Genomic DNA, 18,742 nt, shown 5'->3' on the forward strand with positions numbered 1-18,742 from the left:
AATGCATGAGAGCCAACTGACCTTCTTGTCACGTGACAGGGGGGAGTTTCCCCGGTAGGACGTAGCGCGTGGAAGGAACATGTTATTCCAACCAGTTCCCTTCCCCTCCATCAGGCCAAGACTGTCATGGGGGAGGCGGTATAGCGACCAGGATTACTACATGTTTTTGTGAGGGTATTAACTACTTAGGAGACACAGGGAGAACATGCAAACTCCACACAGAGTAGGCCCTTTCGCCAACCCCACCCAGGGTATGGGCACTGATGACGCAGAGGAGAAGACACGTCCACAGCGCCCCCGGTGGGAATCGAACCCAGGACCTTCTAGATGTGAGGCAACAGCGATACCGACAGCGCCACCGTGCCCCCGATTCATATTCATTGTTGATAGACTGTAGGCCTACATATTCATTGCTTATATTCATATTAACCGTTATAGTACACACAGTATTGTTGCTGTCGGGCAGAAACTTTGTATCTCCATATACTGTACATCAACTTGTGTTTTTCCCTGTAAAATAATGCCCTACTTCATCATACTAGTGTCAGACAAAAGTAGCTAAAATAGCTGATACTGTATACAAGCTCACGACGGGTCGCGATGCAAAGCGCTGTGAGCTAGTAGATCTGCTGTTTTGCTATTTTAGATTTTTATAAACGTGAAAGGTTATTTCCTGATAAGTAAAAGTTTTGTACATACAAGCTTTCCACCCGGCAGCGACGATATATTATCCAGATACACACTGGCTGGTTGACCCTTTTGTTTGTTTGATGCCTTGATGGTTAGACTTACCTCAGGCCCCTACCTATTATTCCGTAACCATTTGAATACCAAAGGAAATGCAAGCACATGCTGCAACAGAAAATGACTGTTTGCCAATTATGTTGTCTAATATGCAATCAATACCTCTTTGACAATGGAACGCTCGATTTGAATAAACTGTGTGCTCAACTTTCAACCCTTTAACTGTAAAACAATGTTTTTTTTCATCACCAGCAGGCTTTTGTTTTTCAGCCTCTCTTCATCCCACAAGAATATTTCTTTGGAAAAGTAAGGAACACAGAAAACATGGTACAGTGGACTAACATACTTTAACTTGGGTATGAGTACTAATATGATTTTAGGAGCGATGGAAACAATGCAAAACCAAGTGACAGATATTGTATGAACTCACTTCCATGACCAGAACGGAATTAGTTTTGCCATAGTTTTCCCATCCTCACAGTATGACTAAGGAATGAGCCACCATCCTTACACACTACTGTTCCTTACAGAAAATGAAGCATTGCTTATTCCCCTTTAGCTTCCCTGTAGTTACAGGCTAGTTACAATGAATGTACAGTATGCGGGCTGTACAATGAAGCAGTGGTTATTCATTTCTACTTTCCCCAGTAGTTACAGACTAGCCGTTGGTACAATGTACAGTATGCAGACTGTGAACAGAATACTTACTACCATGTTGTTCCCTGTAGTAATAGTTTAAGTACAAGGTGTGCAGACTACTGTATAACATGAAGCAGCACTTTCTCCTGTATTGAACACAGTAGTTATGGGGTAAGTATAATATTTCCAGAATTTAAAGGTTATCACACCTTTTGATAACCTTTATGTAATGATATAGCACACATAAAGGACCGTTAGCCGAAAACATTTTATTTTTAAAGGACCATTTTATTGTTAGTCAGGTATAACAGAAGAGATGTTTGCCTTTACAAAAACCTTTAGAAAAAACATAATCTATGCATGTGATCATGTGATATTTAACAACACATATGTAATTTAACCACAACATTTGAGTTGTCAGCACTTCATTGCAACATTGCTACAAGCTAAATTAATGAACACGCCTTTTTAAATCCTTACAAATATGGACAGAAAGTAAAGCTCATATTGATCTACCAATAACATTTGAGCTGCAAGTAATAATGACATGTAAAGCAATAAAAAAGCAACACAAACATGAAACATTTGATAGGCCACCATGGTGAATGTATGTATTCAAATCCATTGATTGTAACAAAAACACAGTGTTTCCATACACAAGGTAATTGGAGTCAACAGAAAAACTAATTCAGTCAGACACTCTTGTGTCTATGCAGGTATGAAAAACATTAATTGCAATGCGTGGTGATCATTTGTCCTAGCAGGGAGAGGTGTAGAGCATAGCATGTAAGAGTTCCACTTCCGTGCCTGCCTGAACTACCATGATGCTCCATTCGTTTATTTTATTTGGCCATGTTGAGATTGTCAGGTTGTGTCCCTCCTCTTGTATCTATGATGTAATATTTGATCTGGTTGACCACTGTCTTCTATTACACATTCTATTCTATTCGTCTTTCACATGATGCCCTACTTCGGTTCAACTTTTATCTTCACAACAGAAAACATTGAGTTGTTATACATGGCAGCAAATCTGACTTAGTAGTGCAAGAAAAATGTGTGCCTCAAGGTTCAACCTTAGACACACTTTTGTTCTCTATTTCTGTCTATGATCTGACTGCAATCTTTTCTGTTTGTAATGTTCAACTCTATGCAGACAACACAGTCATATACACAGCACAAACTAACTTACTACAAATCCAGTCAAATTACAATCAAACTTCAATAATCTTGAATTATGGCTTTCAGCTAATACATTAATTATCAACACAACTAAAACTAAATCTAAACAACATTTTTTTATGACACAATATTTCCTGTCTTGATGGCACACAACTGCATAGAGTTGATCACATCAAATACCTTGGTCTCATTCAAATGTCATATAGAACATTTGTTAAATCAACTTCAGTTTTGGTGTCCTATACGTAACAGAAACTGCTTTACATTTACAGTCAGAAAGAAACTTGTTCAACAACTCATACTACCTTTTCTTGATTATACTGATGTAGTCTATCAGACTGCCTCTAAAACCAACCTTCTTTCTCTTAATTCAATCTACAACCATTTATGCAGATTTGTTCTTGGTTGTCCATATATGACTCATCACTGTACCATTGAAAACCTCAACCTGCCATGTCCCACATCAAGAGGACAACACCACTGGTTGCAGTTCAATTTAAATGTATTCATTTTAATTATCCAAAGTATCTGAAACTGTTCATGATACCTTTAAAAAAGAAATTGAGTTTAAAGCTCCTTCTGACTGTAACAATCTACCTGTTGATAATCGGTCAATAAGATATTTTCAATTGTTTAAAACTGCGCTGTCCTCTCACCTTGAGATTACCTGTTCATGTATTGACTAATCATCAGTACAACAGATCTATGATGCAATGATTCATATACATGCTCTGAGCACTGTTGTTGTTTTTCTTTTTCTTTTTTCTTCTTCTTTTTTTTGTCTGGTTGATGTTGTTTGAATTGACTGTTAAATATTTTCTCTTAATGAATGAAGTATATTTTGTAATTTGCGGACCCCCATGAAAACTGATGGTTCATCTCGAGGGGTTATTCCCCAAAAATAATTTCAGACATTTATCTGTGTGATATTATGTGTCAACTCAGAGGACTTCTTTGGAGGAAAAAAAAATATTGTTCATTTAACAGATTCTCCCCTGTATGAATCCTCTAATCTTGAGATGTGCACTATGACCAAAAGCATTTGCCAACTAAAGTTTTTTTTACACTGTATGAGTCCTCGTGTGCTTTCTCAGATCACTTTTGTCACCATAGGCTTTGCCACAAACTGTACAAACAAAGGGTTTTTCCCCTGTATGAATTCTCATGTGTATTTTTAAATGACTACCTTGACTACAGCCTTTGCCACAAACTGTACAAGTATATGGCTTTTCCCCTGTATGAGTCCTCATGTGTTGTTTTAGATTACACAAGTGACCACAGCCTTTGCCACAAACAGTACAAGTATAGGGCTTTTCCCCTGTATGAGTCCTCATGTGTGCTTTTAGTTCACATATTCGACTACAGCATTTGCCACAAACTGTACAAGTATAGGGCTTTTCCCCTGTATGAGTCCTCATGTGTCTGTTTAGATTACTTCTAGCACAACAGCTTCTACCACAAACTGTACAAGTAAATGGCCTTTCCCCTGTATGAGTCCTCATGTGTCGTTTTAAATGCTCCAACTGACTACAACCTTTGCCACAAACTGTACAAGTAAATGGCCTTTCCCCTGTATGAGTCCTCATGTGTTTCTTAAGATCCTCTTTTCTACAACAGCCTTTTCCACAAACGGCACAAGTAATTGGCCTTTCCCCTGTATGGATCATCAGGTGTCTTCTTAGATTACCTACGTCTCCACAGCCTTTGCCACAAACTGAGCAAGTAAAGGGTTTTTCCCCTGTATGAATCCTCATGTGTCTATTCAGTTTATCAGTTGTGCTGAAGCATTTTTCACAAACTGAACAAGTAAAGGGTTTTTCACCTGTATGAGACATCATGTGTTTTTTCAGATCACTATTTTGAATATAACCTTTGGCACAAATTGTACACACATAAGGCTTTTCTCCTGTATGCGTCCTCATGTGTTGTTTTAGTTCACCCATTTGACCATAGCCTTTGCCACAAACTGTACAAGTAATGGGGTAATCACCTGTATGAATCATGTTGTGCCTCTTCAGATTTCCCTTTTTATTAAATATTTTGCCACAATCTGTACAACTAAAATGTTTCTTCACTGTGTCACTCGTCGTGGAGTGAGATACTTTTGATGATTTCAGGTCCTGGGTCAGCTTGTTGCTCAAAGATACTCTTTGTCCTTCCACATTTTGTGTCTTGTGTGATTTCAGTGTGTTTAAAGCTGACTGACCTTCCCTGGTCTCTTCCCAATCATAACTGTCTTCAGTGTCAGATTCAGAACAGTGTGGAGCCCAGTCATCACTGTCATCAGTGTCAGATTCAGAACGTGAAGAGAGGAGCTGGTAATCCCTATTTGGTTCTGATGGCCCACACTCCACTACAACAGCTTGTGTTTTCATGTGTAAAGCTGAGGTGCTGGCTAGAGGCTCTGTCTCCCTGTTTTCATCATCATCATCATCTGCACTCTTCCCTGCTAGTAATGTCAACATTGACCCATCATCTTCATCTTCTGGTCCTTTAAGTAGCTCCTCCTGTTTCTCTTTAATCTGTGGAGACTCTGGTTCCTCCTGGACCAGACTGGGGCTCCTCTCCTGCTGTTCAGTGGAAACCTCCTCATTACTGACAGGGAGGTGCAGGAAGTCTAGGCAAAAGATAGTATGAGTTGAGTATGAGTTGAATGCTGGCCACTAGGCCAGCATTCAACTCAATTACTGTATGTGACCCCCCCAGTGCAGCAAATAGTGGTCCTCCCGGTGCTGAAATTACATTATTAAAGGGAAACGTTGCCAATTAACCTAAATCCCATTGTTCTGATGTGAGGAGGTCATTTATATAGTGGGGTTAACAAATACTTCAGTGAAAGCAAAGCAACGAGTGTCATTATGTGTAGGCCTACATTAGCATTAGGTTTTATTTAGCCTCATTATCTGACTGAAGTCTGACATTGCCTCAATTCTGGGTGATTTACAGGGGGGAGAGAACTTGATTTTCCCAAACCAATCACCAGAGATCGAGGATTAGCTCACTGTCTAGAAGTCAAATACTGTATACTTTACATCACTGCTGACAATTTCCAGTTTTCTTGACATTCCAAGAATTGAATGAATACTTTAATAACAGTTGCCAAAAGGACAGAGGTACTATACAATAATGCTAAAGGAATAACACAAAAATCCCTGAGGGCTTGTTTCCATTGTAGTCCTATGTATTCAATTATTATTGATGATATACAAGAAATCATCAATACTAGGAGCAGTAAAAGTATATTCACAGAAAAACACTGGGGGGGGGGGGGGTTTCTTTTGGCAAGCTAGAACACTTGTCTAGGTCCAGTTGCAAATTGAGGACAGGTGCTATTTTATGGTGGAACGGGCCGGTACGTCATTCCGTTAAAAGATTCAGTGCCAGTACACCGTACCAGGAAGAAGAGGGGAAATGTTGTCAAAAGCCCCAATTATAACCTGCCACAAACACATGTCCAACAAGAAAATGCATGTACTACAACATAAGTGTATAGAATCAGCAACATAATAAAAAACATGATACCATGTACTGTATCAAATATAAATTGCAGTGAGAAATAAAACATGAAGTGAATCATACAATAACATTTCTTTAAATTAAGGTATTTCAATAAAAGTATGTTTTAATTAGTGACTACTTTGTTTTGAGAGGTTTGTAGTTTTGTGCTAGAGTACCATGAGGTGAGGTAGAGTACCACAAGCCATTAGCTTCCATTGATTTCAGTATGGTATGCAAATTGTTGTCCATGGGCTAAACATGCAATAACAGTATGACCCTTTAAATATACATTTATATTGACAGTAACTAATATTGTAGTTAAACTATAAACAGAATTGAAACAGGGTTGGAATTTTAATCTATGCTATAGTGATTGAGTCCTATTTTTCCCTTACTGAAAAAACTAAACTTGTACTATCCAACTATATCTTATAATAAAAATAACATAAATTATCTGTAATTACTATCTTTCTCCAAATTTAACGGCCACCATAATCACCCTTTTCATACTGGTCGACATTAAAATGTAATTTCAACTGTAGGCTTTTCATATTCTCACACAACATTTACCACCCCTACTCCTATGGAGTACTGGGGAGAGTTGTGTTTTGAGCAAGTGTGTAATTTAAGTCAAGAAATGATATCTAGACTAGCCTCACACCTACGTCACACTGCCGATCCAACCGAAATGTCTGAGTCATAGTGTCGGGGCTTTGTCAGAGTACCCGTTGTACCCATCTGGCTGTCTCTTTTGTGCCCATATATGGAGATATCTGTTTCTGTCTGTCTACCTGTGTCCCTTTTATGCCCATATATGGAGATTCCTGGTGTCATCAGTATATGCCCATATATGGGCATACCCCCTTTTGTGACAAAAACAAAATCCTGACAAATCCTGTAATATAACGTAATAATGTAACAGAACACTTTTAAATGGCAGTAATCCTGTAATGTAACAAGTTACTTTTAAAAGTATAGTTATCCAACACTGGTGATAACTGCTTTTACACAAAAGATGTGATTTTGGAAATTACAATGACATGCAAAAACAAACAAACAAGCCCTAAGAGACTGTGAGTATTTCACAATGCTTTGAACACTCAGCCAATAATAATCACGATAAACTATGTTAAAGATGAATTTTGAGTGCTATCTTTTTCATATTATTATTACTGAAATGTTGAAGAATTACAACAGGACAAATAAAAGATGAAAGCATGAAACTTACTGAGGTCCAAGTGGTCTTCAGGTTCCTGTTTAATAGAAATGGTCCTGGCCGGTTCCTGCTGGTGTGTCAGTCGTGGGTTGCAGCTGTCAGAACCTGAGGAAGCTGCGGTGGAAAATATAATTTCTATTTTCTACAATATACTGTTCAACTTTTCAAATGTGTGGCACCCCTACAGTTAGAAGTTTAAGTGCATTTCTATGTACCCTACAAAACCTAAATGCAGTAGCTACGCAAAGGGTAAAACTGAGAAAAATGGCTTTACATTTCTGTCAGGCAAGGATGGTGAGACATAAGGATCACACTTTCCATGTGTCTGTGTCTGTTGTAAGCAAAGACTACACAAGGTAGGCAATTGATACAGGGAATACAATCACACCATCTTGAAAGAACAGGGGCATTTGCAAACTTGGAGGCACGTTTAAAAGTACACATTTGCCATTTTCCCCATGGGATTTTTTTTTGCCAATAACCCCAGACAAATAAGACAATTTTGCACTATATAAATTATAATTGTATTATAAATAGTATTGATGTTGATATAGTAATGAATGCCACTCTGTTTATGGACAAGTTCTATAGCCTATGCTTTAAGTTAAGGGGCCCTATTTTGCACGGCGTCTTATGCCTAATGACTAATCTTATTCGTTTTTTTGTTTTTTTCGAAAAACATTTTAAAATAGTGAAAATAGCCGATCTACAAGCGCACAATGTGTCACTGTAGATGAGCTATTTTCACTATTTTAAAACTCAGTCAGTGCAGTGTGATTGCTTGGTCTTGCTAGATTAGTACTAATAAAGTGATAATTTTACCTGAGAGAGTGTCACACCTCTTCTTCCTATGTAATAAAGTCAATGTTGACTCATCAGCCACCTCTTCCTGTTCCTCTTCAATCTGTGGAAGTTGCGGTTCCTCCTGGACTAGACTGGGGCTGTTCTCCTCGTGTTCAGGGTAAACTTCTTTACACACACACAGAAGGAGGAGAGAAGATCTAGCATCAGCAGAACAACTCGAAGTGGATGAGATGTATTCTCCTACTGTCTATTTTTTCAGTTGAAATCATGTCATTTTTGTCAAATGTCACTTGTATAAAAGGGTCATGGACGAAGTATAAATGAGCCTTAATTACTTGTAGGCATGCCAATCCTGAAATGGCCTACAGATTCAAACAGAGGTAACCAGGCTGTTTTTTTTTTAAATCATACTATTCTTACCAAATCGATTGAGTTGTCTACAGTTTGGCTTGTTGTCATGGGAGAGTTATCCCACCAGTGTGACTTTCATTCCACTAGATTTCAAATACATGGATGGAGTGGTATCTGCACAGCTGCATTGTGCAATATTAAGTGGGCCAACATTGACGCCTATAGGTCTTGTAACTCTAGGCAGTGTAACTCTAGGAAAGTTTTAAAAACAGTGTCTTTCCAAGAGTTTTTAGCCTACTTAGATTTTTTCAACTGCCTGAACTAAATAGTGAAATAATTTAAGCTACCCATAAGCTGCTGCGAAATGTAGTTAATCTATAGCAGATACCAATGGTGGAAAAAGTATTCACATTTTGTACTTAAGTAAAAGTATCAATAACGCAATGTAGAAATACTCTGTAACAAGTTACTGTTACGTATTCAAAATTGACTTGAAGTACAAAAAGTACTGGAGTTTGCATGTTCTCCCTGTGTCCCCTATAGGGTAGGCAAAGTACCCTCACAAAAAAACATGCAGTAATCCTGGTCTGTAACTGCCTCCCCCCGGGTCAGCCGGGGCGCCTGATGGAGGGGAAAGGCACTGGTTGGAATGACGTGTTCTTGTCCAACCGGGGAAACTCCCCCCTGTCAGGTGATAAGAAGCGGCCTGCTCACTCCTCATGCATTGAAGGAAGCATGAGCTCAGTTCGGGGCTCTCCCTAGGCTGGCAGAGGGAGAGTAGCGCCCAGGATTACACACTTAGGGAATTGGCACTGGGTGAAAAAATGGGTTACAAAATCGTGGGATAAAAATGTTGGGAAAAAAAGTTAAAGTTGTATACTCATTATGTAGAATGTCCCACTTCGCAAGTGGTTAATGTATGTTTTGTAATAATAATCAAAATCAACAAAGTAACTAGTAACTAAAGTTTTCAAATAATTGTAGAGGAGTATAAATACAATATTTGCCTTTGAGAAGTAAAAGCACTGCAAATGGGAAATACTCCAGTAAAGTAAAAAAGAATACCTCAAAATTGTACTTAACTTAAGTACAGTCCTTGAGTAGGCTACAAGTACTTAGCTACTTTCCACCACTGGTACTTCTAGCTAAGCAGCTGGTGTTAAACGTGTGTAAACATGTGGTTAATACAAACCATCAAAATCAATGTCCAGCAGTTTGTTTTGTTGCTCCAGCAGAGTTTCTAGTGGTTCCACCTCTCTCTGGAAGAGGTTGCACATGAACTCTGCGGCCGCGGTGAGGCGCTCGTTGACAAACACTCTGAAAGTTTGCTCCTTCACGCAACAAACATCGCACTGTTTTCCCAAAACACACAATAATATCTCCTCTCCCACCGACGTCAGGTATTCATTTGTCGACAGCCGTAGAGACTCTATTTGACACATTTTCACGCGTTGATGAGACATGTTTCGCCGTGGTCTAGTTCTCTATGGTTCCCCTCTGCATCCCCACCACCATGACAAACAACACGTACTGTCTACTGCTGGATCTATGATGACCGTCTGTTTGACTCTCTTCCAAAGTCCACGTGTAACACACATGCGCAACAACAGATTCAGGCACTGATGTTGACTCTAGTCGCCTCCGCCTGACAGAGACTGATTGGCAGTGGTGGAAAAAGGACTCAAATGTTTACCTAAGTAAAAGTATCTACAAACTAACTACAATGTGAAGTTTTCAAATAATTTTAGAGGAGTAAAAGTACAATATTTGTAAAGTAAAAGTAAAAGTATTGAAAATTGGAAATACTCCAGTAAAGTAACAATACCTCAAAATTGTTCTTAAGTACAGCACTTGAGTAAATGTACTTAGTTACTTTACACCACTGAAGTTACCAGAGTGGAGCTGCAATCAATTTATGCAGGAGGAAAACGGCTTTTGTCATGGCCTTTTAGAGGTATGTCCTCCTAAATTCTGTCTGACTGCGCTAAAATGTTTGAAATATGACCCCCTTGAGAATGAAATCATGCCATTTTGAGGCAGAAACAAGCTTTCAGTTACCAGGTAGGCTAGTGCACTTTTTGACAGCTAGAAAAATATTGACTCTACACAGTATCTGTATTTCAATAGATAGCCCTACATGGGACTGGGCGGGCTATAATCTTTGAAATATAACCCTCAGGAACGAAATAATTTAAAAATATGTATTGGATTATATTGGCCGTTATAGGTGTAAGAGCGATATATGTCTAAAATGCCTATTGCTGTTATTGTATTGTGTGTTATTATGTTAGTATTATTATATTATTATTAATAGAATAAAAAGCTTATAGGCTTTTGTGAGCTTATTTGGGGAAATTATATTTGGAACATTACGTTTGGAACACTACAAAATAACTCACTAATAAAAAAGCAACTCTAATATTAAAACTGGTTAAAAGGACTGATGTCAAAACAGCTCTTCTTTGTCTGTGTTCGCGTCTGGGACAGTCCTCCTCCACCCGGTGGCGAAAGGCAACGGTCTCCTGGACGGTGTTGCCATGTCGGCTTATCATAAGCGACTTTGGCTTTTTTCCCCTAAGTGTACTTTGCTTATTTAGGCTCGCTTCCAAAAACAAATATTATTATTTAAACCAGTGGTTCTCAAAAGAAATATCATGAAAATGTTTTGTGCCATGGGGAGCATTTGTGTTGTTATAATTATGTTTAAAAACATTCCAAATATTCCACATTTTATTGCAAGAGTTTTTGAGAATAGAAGATCTACATACAAGCTCACAACGTTGTGAGCTAGATCTGCTATTTTCAAATAGCTGATGAATATAGGTTTAAACTAGTGCTCATGTGATGTGGTCTAGTTGTAGCCTGGGACCAGACGAATCGCAAGCTTTTTACAGTCTATGATCGCAAGGCTAGCCTAGTTGCTTCTTTTGGGCTTGTTTTCCTAGGCCTGGTTGCTTATTTCTCTCACATAACCTGGCAACATTATCTTTGACACTTTATTGCGCCTGCGCAGATGACTTTGACCCGGAATTAGTGCGTATTGCTGAATCACGGCTTAGAAACAAATAATAACCCGCCGTAAAACAACAACAATAATAATGAGATTAATTAGAACAAATAAATAATTATTTGTGGTGGCGGGGAACAAAGAGTGCGGTGAAAAATGTCTCATTAAGTCTTATTCTGAAATACGTTTACGGCTGATGAATGAATACGTGACGTTGGTGAGAGAGAAGATGAAAACAGCGTGATGTTGTGTGATGCATATTAGATGCATAGAGGTGAGTAGTAGGCTACTCCCTCCGTAGCCCTATGGCTGTGACATATTACATACATTTGATGTCATTATACGTATGTAATATCACAGCCATTCGAGGGCTACTCCAGTGATTTTCAACCCTTTTCATATCAAGGTCCATTATTTGTTCTGCATTTGAGCCACCATTTGATGAGATTTCGGCTTTCATACAAAGACTTATAGAATAATTTGTTGGATAAGAATGATTTTGTCCTCAATTCCATGCTGTATTGATGTTGGTGCCATATAGGAGAGATAATAACAGGCAAACGTTGATCAAAATAACAATTCTTCTACATTCTCTAATTGTGTAGACTTCTTGTAAATGAAGTAATGCAGATGTTAAACAATAAATCTTAGTGTAACATTAAACCAAATGGACCCGTAAGAGTTTCATTTTACACTCTCAAGAGTTGAAGAACTAATATAGGGTCCTTTTGGTTACTAACTCTCCATCATTTAGCTGGGGACCTCATTCATTCTCCACATTCTCTGGTGTGTGCTGCCCCTAAAGTGAAAAAATAAATAAATCTATATTTAGTTTTTTAATATTTAAATACTTGAACTTCCCTGACCACTTGGTACAGTTTGATAAGGTAGTACAGCCTTAACAAGGTTATTGACATCCACACTGTCAGTGATGCCAACCATGCAAGGCACCAACCTGCTCATCGGGAGAAGTTATGAGTTTAAGTGTCTTGCTCAAGGACAAAGTCAAGTGGCTGCTCTACCCAATACCAAAAAATATCTCCAAAAGTGTTGCTTTTCAGAAAATGGATAAAATAATCTGTGTTGCATTGGATACAATTTAAATATTTGGTCGCAAGATCTTGTTTATACTTTTCATTGGTTAAATATTTATAAAATCCACACACACACTTAACCACTTTCACTTTAACAACAAGTAATTACAACAACAAAAAATAGCTAAAATAGCAGATCTACACGATCGGCTATTTTGCTGCCTCTGTGTGAATTTGCAGTATGACAAAGTAAAGTGACAAAAAGTTGAAATATTTAGAGGTTTTTGCCTGACAGCAACGATATATATCTTGCAAATCACTTGACGCTTGAATTTGGGGTCACTTCTCTGTCTTTGAAAAACGCTTCTTCAACTTTCATCTACAACCCATGTCACATAGTCCTTATCCTATTCCTTCGTTCCAGACCAGTCTGTGGAGTCCAGCCTGCTGAAGATGAGTTCTCCAGAACAAGCCAGCACTGTTTCTATTAAACAGGAACCTGAAGACCACCTGGACATTAGTAAGTTTCATGCTCTTTCTTTATTTTATTTGTTTCTGTTGTAGGACTATCACCTTACAGTACCTCTGTCTCAGTAATCTATAGCCATCATTAAAAAAATCCTTGATTATGATTGGAAGAGATGCATTCTAAGCCTTTGTAAAACATTCTATGAATAAACATTGTTTACAATAATCTCCATTTGGGCAGGCATTCAGGGACTGCTTTCTTAAATTATTCTTGTGGTGAAATTGTAATTAAAAGCGTACCTACTGTATGTTTCCTCAGTCCTATGTTCTTTCAGCCCTATGATCCCTCAAAATTAACCTTAACCCCAACCACTACCCTAACCTTAACCCTAATCCCAACCCCAATCCCATCCCTAAATTTAGGGAAATAGGGATCAGGTAAAATAGGGTTGACCCTGCTTGGGGCACGCCACTCCGTGTTGTGCCTAACAGCACCCCATAGCTATTCTAAAATCAATGCAAACTAGGCTTCTTCTATATTGATTTTTTTCTCATGTTTTATCATTCCTCATAATTTAATCACTTCAAATCATCTTCCAAAATGTACATTTAAAAAATACCAACTTAAAAAACAACCTAGTTCTACAGTCATTAAAAAGCTGACCAGCTGGAAGACCACAGCCAGTGAGTAGCAAAATTGAGTTACAATACATAACATGTAAATTGTGAGTTCAGGCCTTTAAACATCAACAATGGCAGGTTGAGATGCATGACAGGGCATAGTAGAAGCTGTTGGCAGCTACATTCATGAAAACTCCACTCGATGTTGGATTATTTCTCTTCTGCACAAGGTTTGTCATTTTCTTCCTGTCACAGCGTGCGTGCCTGCTACAACATTTAAAAAACTGCAGTGTTGACAAAAAAAGGACATTTCACAATGCTGAAATGTCTGCTGTAGTGCAAACATTGTGCAATCATACGCAAACAGAAAAACACTCGACCCAGCGACCTCTTAAGTCACAGTTTACGATTACAAATGTCAATGTAACACTGCAACCCTGCAGAAAAATGCCATTACTGTGCTCTATGTCAAATGTGTTCAGCCAAAATACAAACCTTTAGAACTATAAACTAAATACTGAACAACAAAATAAACCGATGCCATTGGAATAGAATATGGAACAAATAATCTAGCCGCATAACTGACTTGCACACATTTTAAAACATTTAATTAAATTACTGATTAGCCCTCTAGTGTCAGTAGACAGCCTAATCATTAAATTATTTACGTTGTACATTTAGATTTTATGTCACACCCCTACTGTTCACGACAAAGTCATGTGCAGAGTAAACGTATACAAAAATATTTGAACATTATAGTACAAAACTGCTATATAGTTAAAAGTTACATAGTGCTGCTTTAAGAGCCTCAGTCTATGCTTATATATGCTAAAATAAATGGGTTTTTTTTTTGCATTTATTTTGCATAAGCATTTTAAAAATCAATTTGTGCACTAATCAATAATCAAATAGATTTTATGTCACACCCCTATTGTTCATGGCCATGTGCAAAGTACATATATGAGCATAAACCTTTGGTTTAGAAAATGAACATTTATTTACAGCGGACGATCATTCAACTACCACAGCTATAAGACAGAGGAAAAACTGCATGAAATGTTTAAGGTTAAAACATTTAATGGTTTTGTCTCATATCTTATCTTTTGCCTAGACTTCCTGCGCCTCCCTGTATGTAAAGGGGAGGTTTCCGCTGAACAGCAGGAGAGGAGCCCTAGTCTGGTTCAGGAGGAACCAGAGTCTCAACAGATTAAAGAGGAACTCCTTCAAAGACCCGAGGAGGCTCATTGGTCAATGCGGACATTATTGGCAGTGAAAAGTGAAGATGATGAAAACAGAGATACAGAGCCTCTAGCCTGCACCTCAACTGAACACCTGAAAACACAGGCTTATATAGAGAACTGGGTAGCATCACACGCAACTACTGATGGCCAGCTCATCTCTTCACACTGTACTGAATCTGACACTGAAGTCAGTGATGAATGGGAGCAGACCAGGGAAGATCAGTCAGCTTTAAACACACTGAAATCACACAAAACACAAAATGTGGGGGAACCAGAGTCTCCACAGATTAAAGAGGAACAGGAGGAGCTACTTCAACGGCCTGAGGAGGGTCATTGGTCAATTGTAGCATTGAAAAGTGAAGATGACGGTGAAAACAGAGCGACCGAGCCTCTAGCCAACACTTCAACTGAACACATGAAAACAGAGGCTTATATAGAGAACTGGGTAGCATCACAAGTAACTAGTGATGAACAGCTCATCTCTTCACACTGTGCTAAATCTGACACTGAAGACAGTGATGAATGGGAGCAGACCAGGGAAGATCAGTCAGCTTTAAACACACCGAAATCCCACATTTTTAACAACGAGCTGTCCCAGGACCTGAAATCATCAAAACAAACTGGCTCCATGATGAGCCACACAGTGAAGGAACACTTAAGTTGTACAGTTTGTGGCAAAATGTTTAATCTTAAAGAAAATCTGAAGAGGCACTCAATGATTCATACAGGGGAAAAGCCCTTCACTTGTGCAGTTTGTTGCAAAAGCTTTAATCAAAAGGGTTATCTGAAGAAACACATGAGGACTCATACAGGTATAAAGCCCTTTACTTGCAAAGTTTGTGGCAAAGGCGTGACTGATCTAAAATCACACATGAGGACGCATACAGGGGAAAAGTCTGACAAGTCCTTTACTTGTACAGTTTGTGGCAAAGGCTTTGGTCAAAAAGGTTGTCTGAGGAAACACATGAAGACTCATACGGGTGAAAAGCCCTTTACTTGTACAGTTTGTGGCAAAGGCTGTGGTCAAATGAGTGATCTAAAAATGCACATGAGGATACATACGGGGGAAAAACCCTTTAGTTGTACAATTTGTGGCAAAGGTTGTGTTCACATGAGTCATCTAAAAGAACACATGAGGCTTCATACAGGGGAAAAGCCCTTCACATGTACAGTTTGTGGTAAAGGCTGCATTCGAAGTGGTCAACTTAAACGACACATGGTGACTCATACGGGGGATACACCCTTTACTTGTCCAGTTTGTGGCAAAGGCAGTGGTCAATTGAGTGATCTAAAGACACACATGAGGATTCATACTGGCGATACACCCTTCACTTGTACAGTTTGTGGCAAAGGCTTTGCTCAAAGGGTACAGCTAAAACAACACATGAGGAATCATTCAGGGGAAAAACCCTTTACCTGTACAGTTTGTGGCAAAAGCTGTGGTCAAAAAAGTGACCTAAAAACACACATGAGGACTCATACAGGAGAAAAGCCCTTTACTTGTACAGTTTGTGGCAAAGGCTGTGGACAAAGGGGACAGCTAAAACAACACATGAGGACTCATACAGGAGAAAAGCCCTTTACATGTACAATTTGTGGCAAAGGCTGTAGTCAAATGTGTGATCTAAAAAAACACATCAGAACGCACACTGTGAAATAGGTCCTTTAGTTGTAGTTTGTGGCAAATACTTTGATTAAAAATGAAGATATGAGTATTCATGCAGTATTTCTGCAGTGCCAGAAAAAAACATTGTCTAGTTGCCACAGTGCCAGCAATTTTCAAGTGTTTTCACTGACCTTTGAAAAATCATAGAATATTATCGGCCATCAGCGAATGCGATCGTCCTTACATATATATGGGCAGTTGAATGAGTGGTTTTCCCCCACTACAACAGAAAGCAGAGAAAAAGGCTGTTTTTTTTCTTCTTTCAAACAGGAAGTCTACGTGGTGTTTTTTTGTGATCAGTGGTCTCAGTGCCTCTGAAGGACTCAGATGGTGATCGCTGGTTTGCGAACAGCGCCATCTGGTGGACAAACACTGAAAACACCAAAACACGTCAATGGCACTCAGAGCCTTTGGGAAAAAACACGTCAATGGCATTAAATGAGTTGAGTTTGTAGCAAGGCTGTGGTTACATGGGTCATCTAAAAGATGTGACCCATACTTGGGGGAAACCCTTTACTTGTACAGTTTGTGGCACATTATGTGGGTATATAATTAGTCTGAAAAGATAAATGAGACTCATGGCTCTCAATGAATTTTAGATATTTCTTTGGCAGACCCATCTGGAGATGTTAGCATTCATATGTGGAAGAAGCCGTTGTGAACTTGAGGCTGCATTCAAATGGGTGATTTAAAAACATAAGGACTCTTACAAAAAAAAGGTTGCATTCTGTTAGTTGAACAATTTAACAGATACATGTATGATCTTTTGTTTGGTGTGTGCGCATTGCTCGTGCAAAATGCATGCAGCCTTAGTTTGACAGCACTGGTGTAAGGTAGCTATATAATGTTATTGATTGGTATTAGAAACTGTGAATATTTCAAGAGTACAACACAGTAAATGTTTATTTACTAGTCCTCTTGTGTACTGTATGCATGCTCTGGTAATACCCAGTATCTTTGTGAAAGTGCATTTAAGAGGCAAATATAAGCCAAATACATATTTGAAAATGTATGTATAATTTAGGAATTTAACAGCGCTCTTATCCAAAACGATTTACAATAAGCAAGGTACTTAGTATCTTTGTGAAAGTGCATTGAAGAGGCAAATATAAGCCAAATACATATTTGGAAATGTATTTATAATTTAGGAATTTTGTAGACACTCTTATCCAAAGCGATTTACAATAAGCAAGGTAATCACATAGATAGAATGCAGAGATACAGTGTAGTGCCTCAAGAAACTAGGTAGGTAAACTAAGAACCTAGCATCAGTCAAACAATATACCATCAAAAATAATCTGTGCATAGAAACTATAGTATACTAGGTAAACAATCAACCTAGCATCTGTTTAAATAACATGCTATCTACATTGCATTCTTATCATTGTGGTCAAGAAAACAAACCTATGTAACAAAAACATGAGAATTAGTGACCAAGATATGTCTGCATGGTAGCCATATCTAGGTCAATCGCTAGCATCAATCAAGGCAGAAGGTGGCAGGAAGGGGTATAGGGAAAATTGGGAGTGAGTGCAGTTCTGACTGCAAGTTTGTTCCACAGTTTTGGGAGCCAGGAGAGAGCAGAGTCTGGGACGTATGGAGCATTGTACCGGGTATTTTAGGGAAGGTTCAGACAGCTTTCCTGTAGTAGCTGATCCGATCAGCATGCCCTGAGGCCAATAAGGAGGTACAGTAGTCAAGTTTTGAGATGACTGAGGCCTCGATTAGGAGCTGAGCCGACTCCTGGGTGAGGAAGGGTCTATTCCTTCAAAAGTTGAAGTGTAAACCTACAGGAGCGTGTGACCGTTGCTATGTGTACATTGAATGAGAGCAGACTATCCAGGACACCACCCAGGCTCTTGGCAGTTGGAACAGAGGCCACTAGGAAGTTGGCTCAGTCTTATCTGTGTTCAGCTTGAGGTGGTGAGAAGACATCTACTGTGAGATGTCAGCTAGGCATGCAGCGATGGATGCACTCTTCAACCTGAGGCAGAGGGGGGGGGGGGGGGGGGAGTGATAGACAAGCTTGTGAGCAGAGATGATAGAGCCAATTGAAAATGACAGAGATGTGTGGTGTTTCGTTTTGGATTTAATTTTTATTTTGTATGTTCTAGGAACAATGAATGTGTCTTTCTAGAGAGACTAAACATACAGTAGTAGAGCACGCTGGTTAGAAAAGAAAAGAGACAATGCAAACAGTATATGGTGAATGTGAAATGTTGTGAATAAATAATAACAGAGTGAAACCAGTGAAAGAGAAGCCACATTTCCCCT

General features: G+C 38.8%; 1 protein-coding gene across 1 annotated transcript; it reads right to left on the minus strand.

Moving 5' to 3' along the window:
* Nucleotides 1–1,823: 1,823 nt before the first annotated feature.
* Nucleotides 1,824–9,902, minus strand: LOC311064748 (uncharacterized protein). Its single transcript, XM_084084674.1, has 4 exons — nt 9,624–9,902; nt 8,099–8,245; nt 7,289–7,390; nt 1,824–5,179 (listed from the first exon to the last, which is right to left on the minus strand). Exons 1-4 carry the CDS (start codon nt 9,892–9,894, stop codon nt 3,624–3,626), a joined length of 2,076 nt encoding a protein of 691 aa, XP_083940800.1. The 5' UTR covers nt 9,895–9,902; the 3' UTR covers nt 1,824–3,623.
* Between the last annotated feature and the right edge of the window lie 8,840 nt (nt 9,903–18,742).

Source organism: Gymnoscopelus microlampas (assembly GCF_963454915.1).
Source record: "Gymnoscopelus microlampas genome assembly, chromosome: 17".
Taxonomy (NCBI): Eukaryota; Metazoa; Chordata; class Actinopteri; order Myctophiformes; family Myctophidae; genus Gymnoscopelus; species Gymnoscopelus microlampas.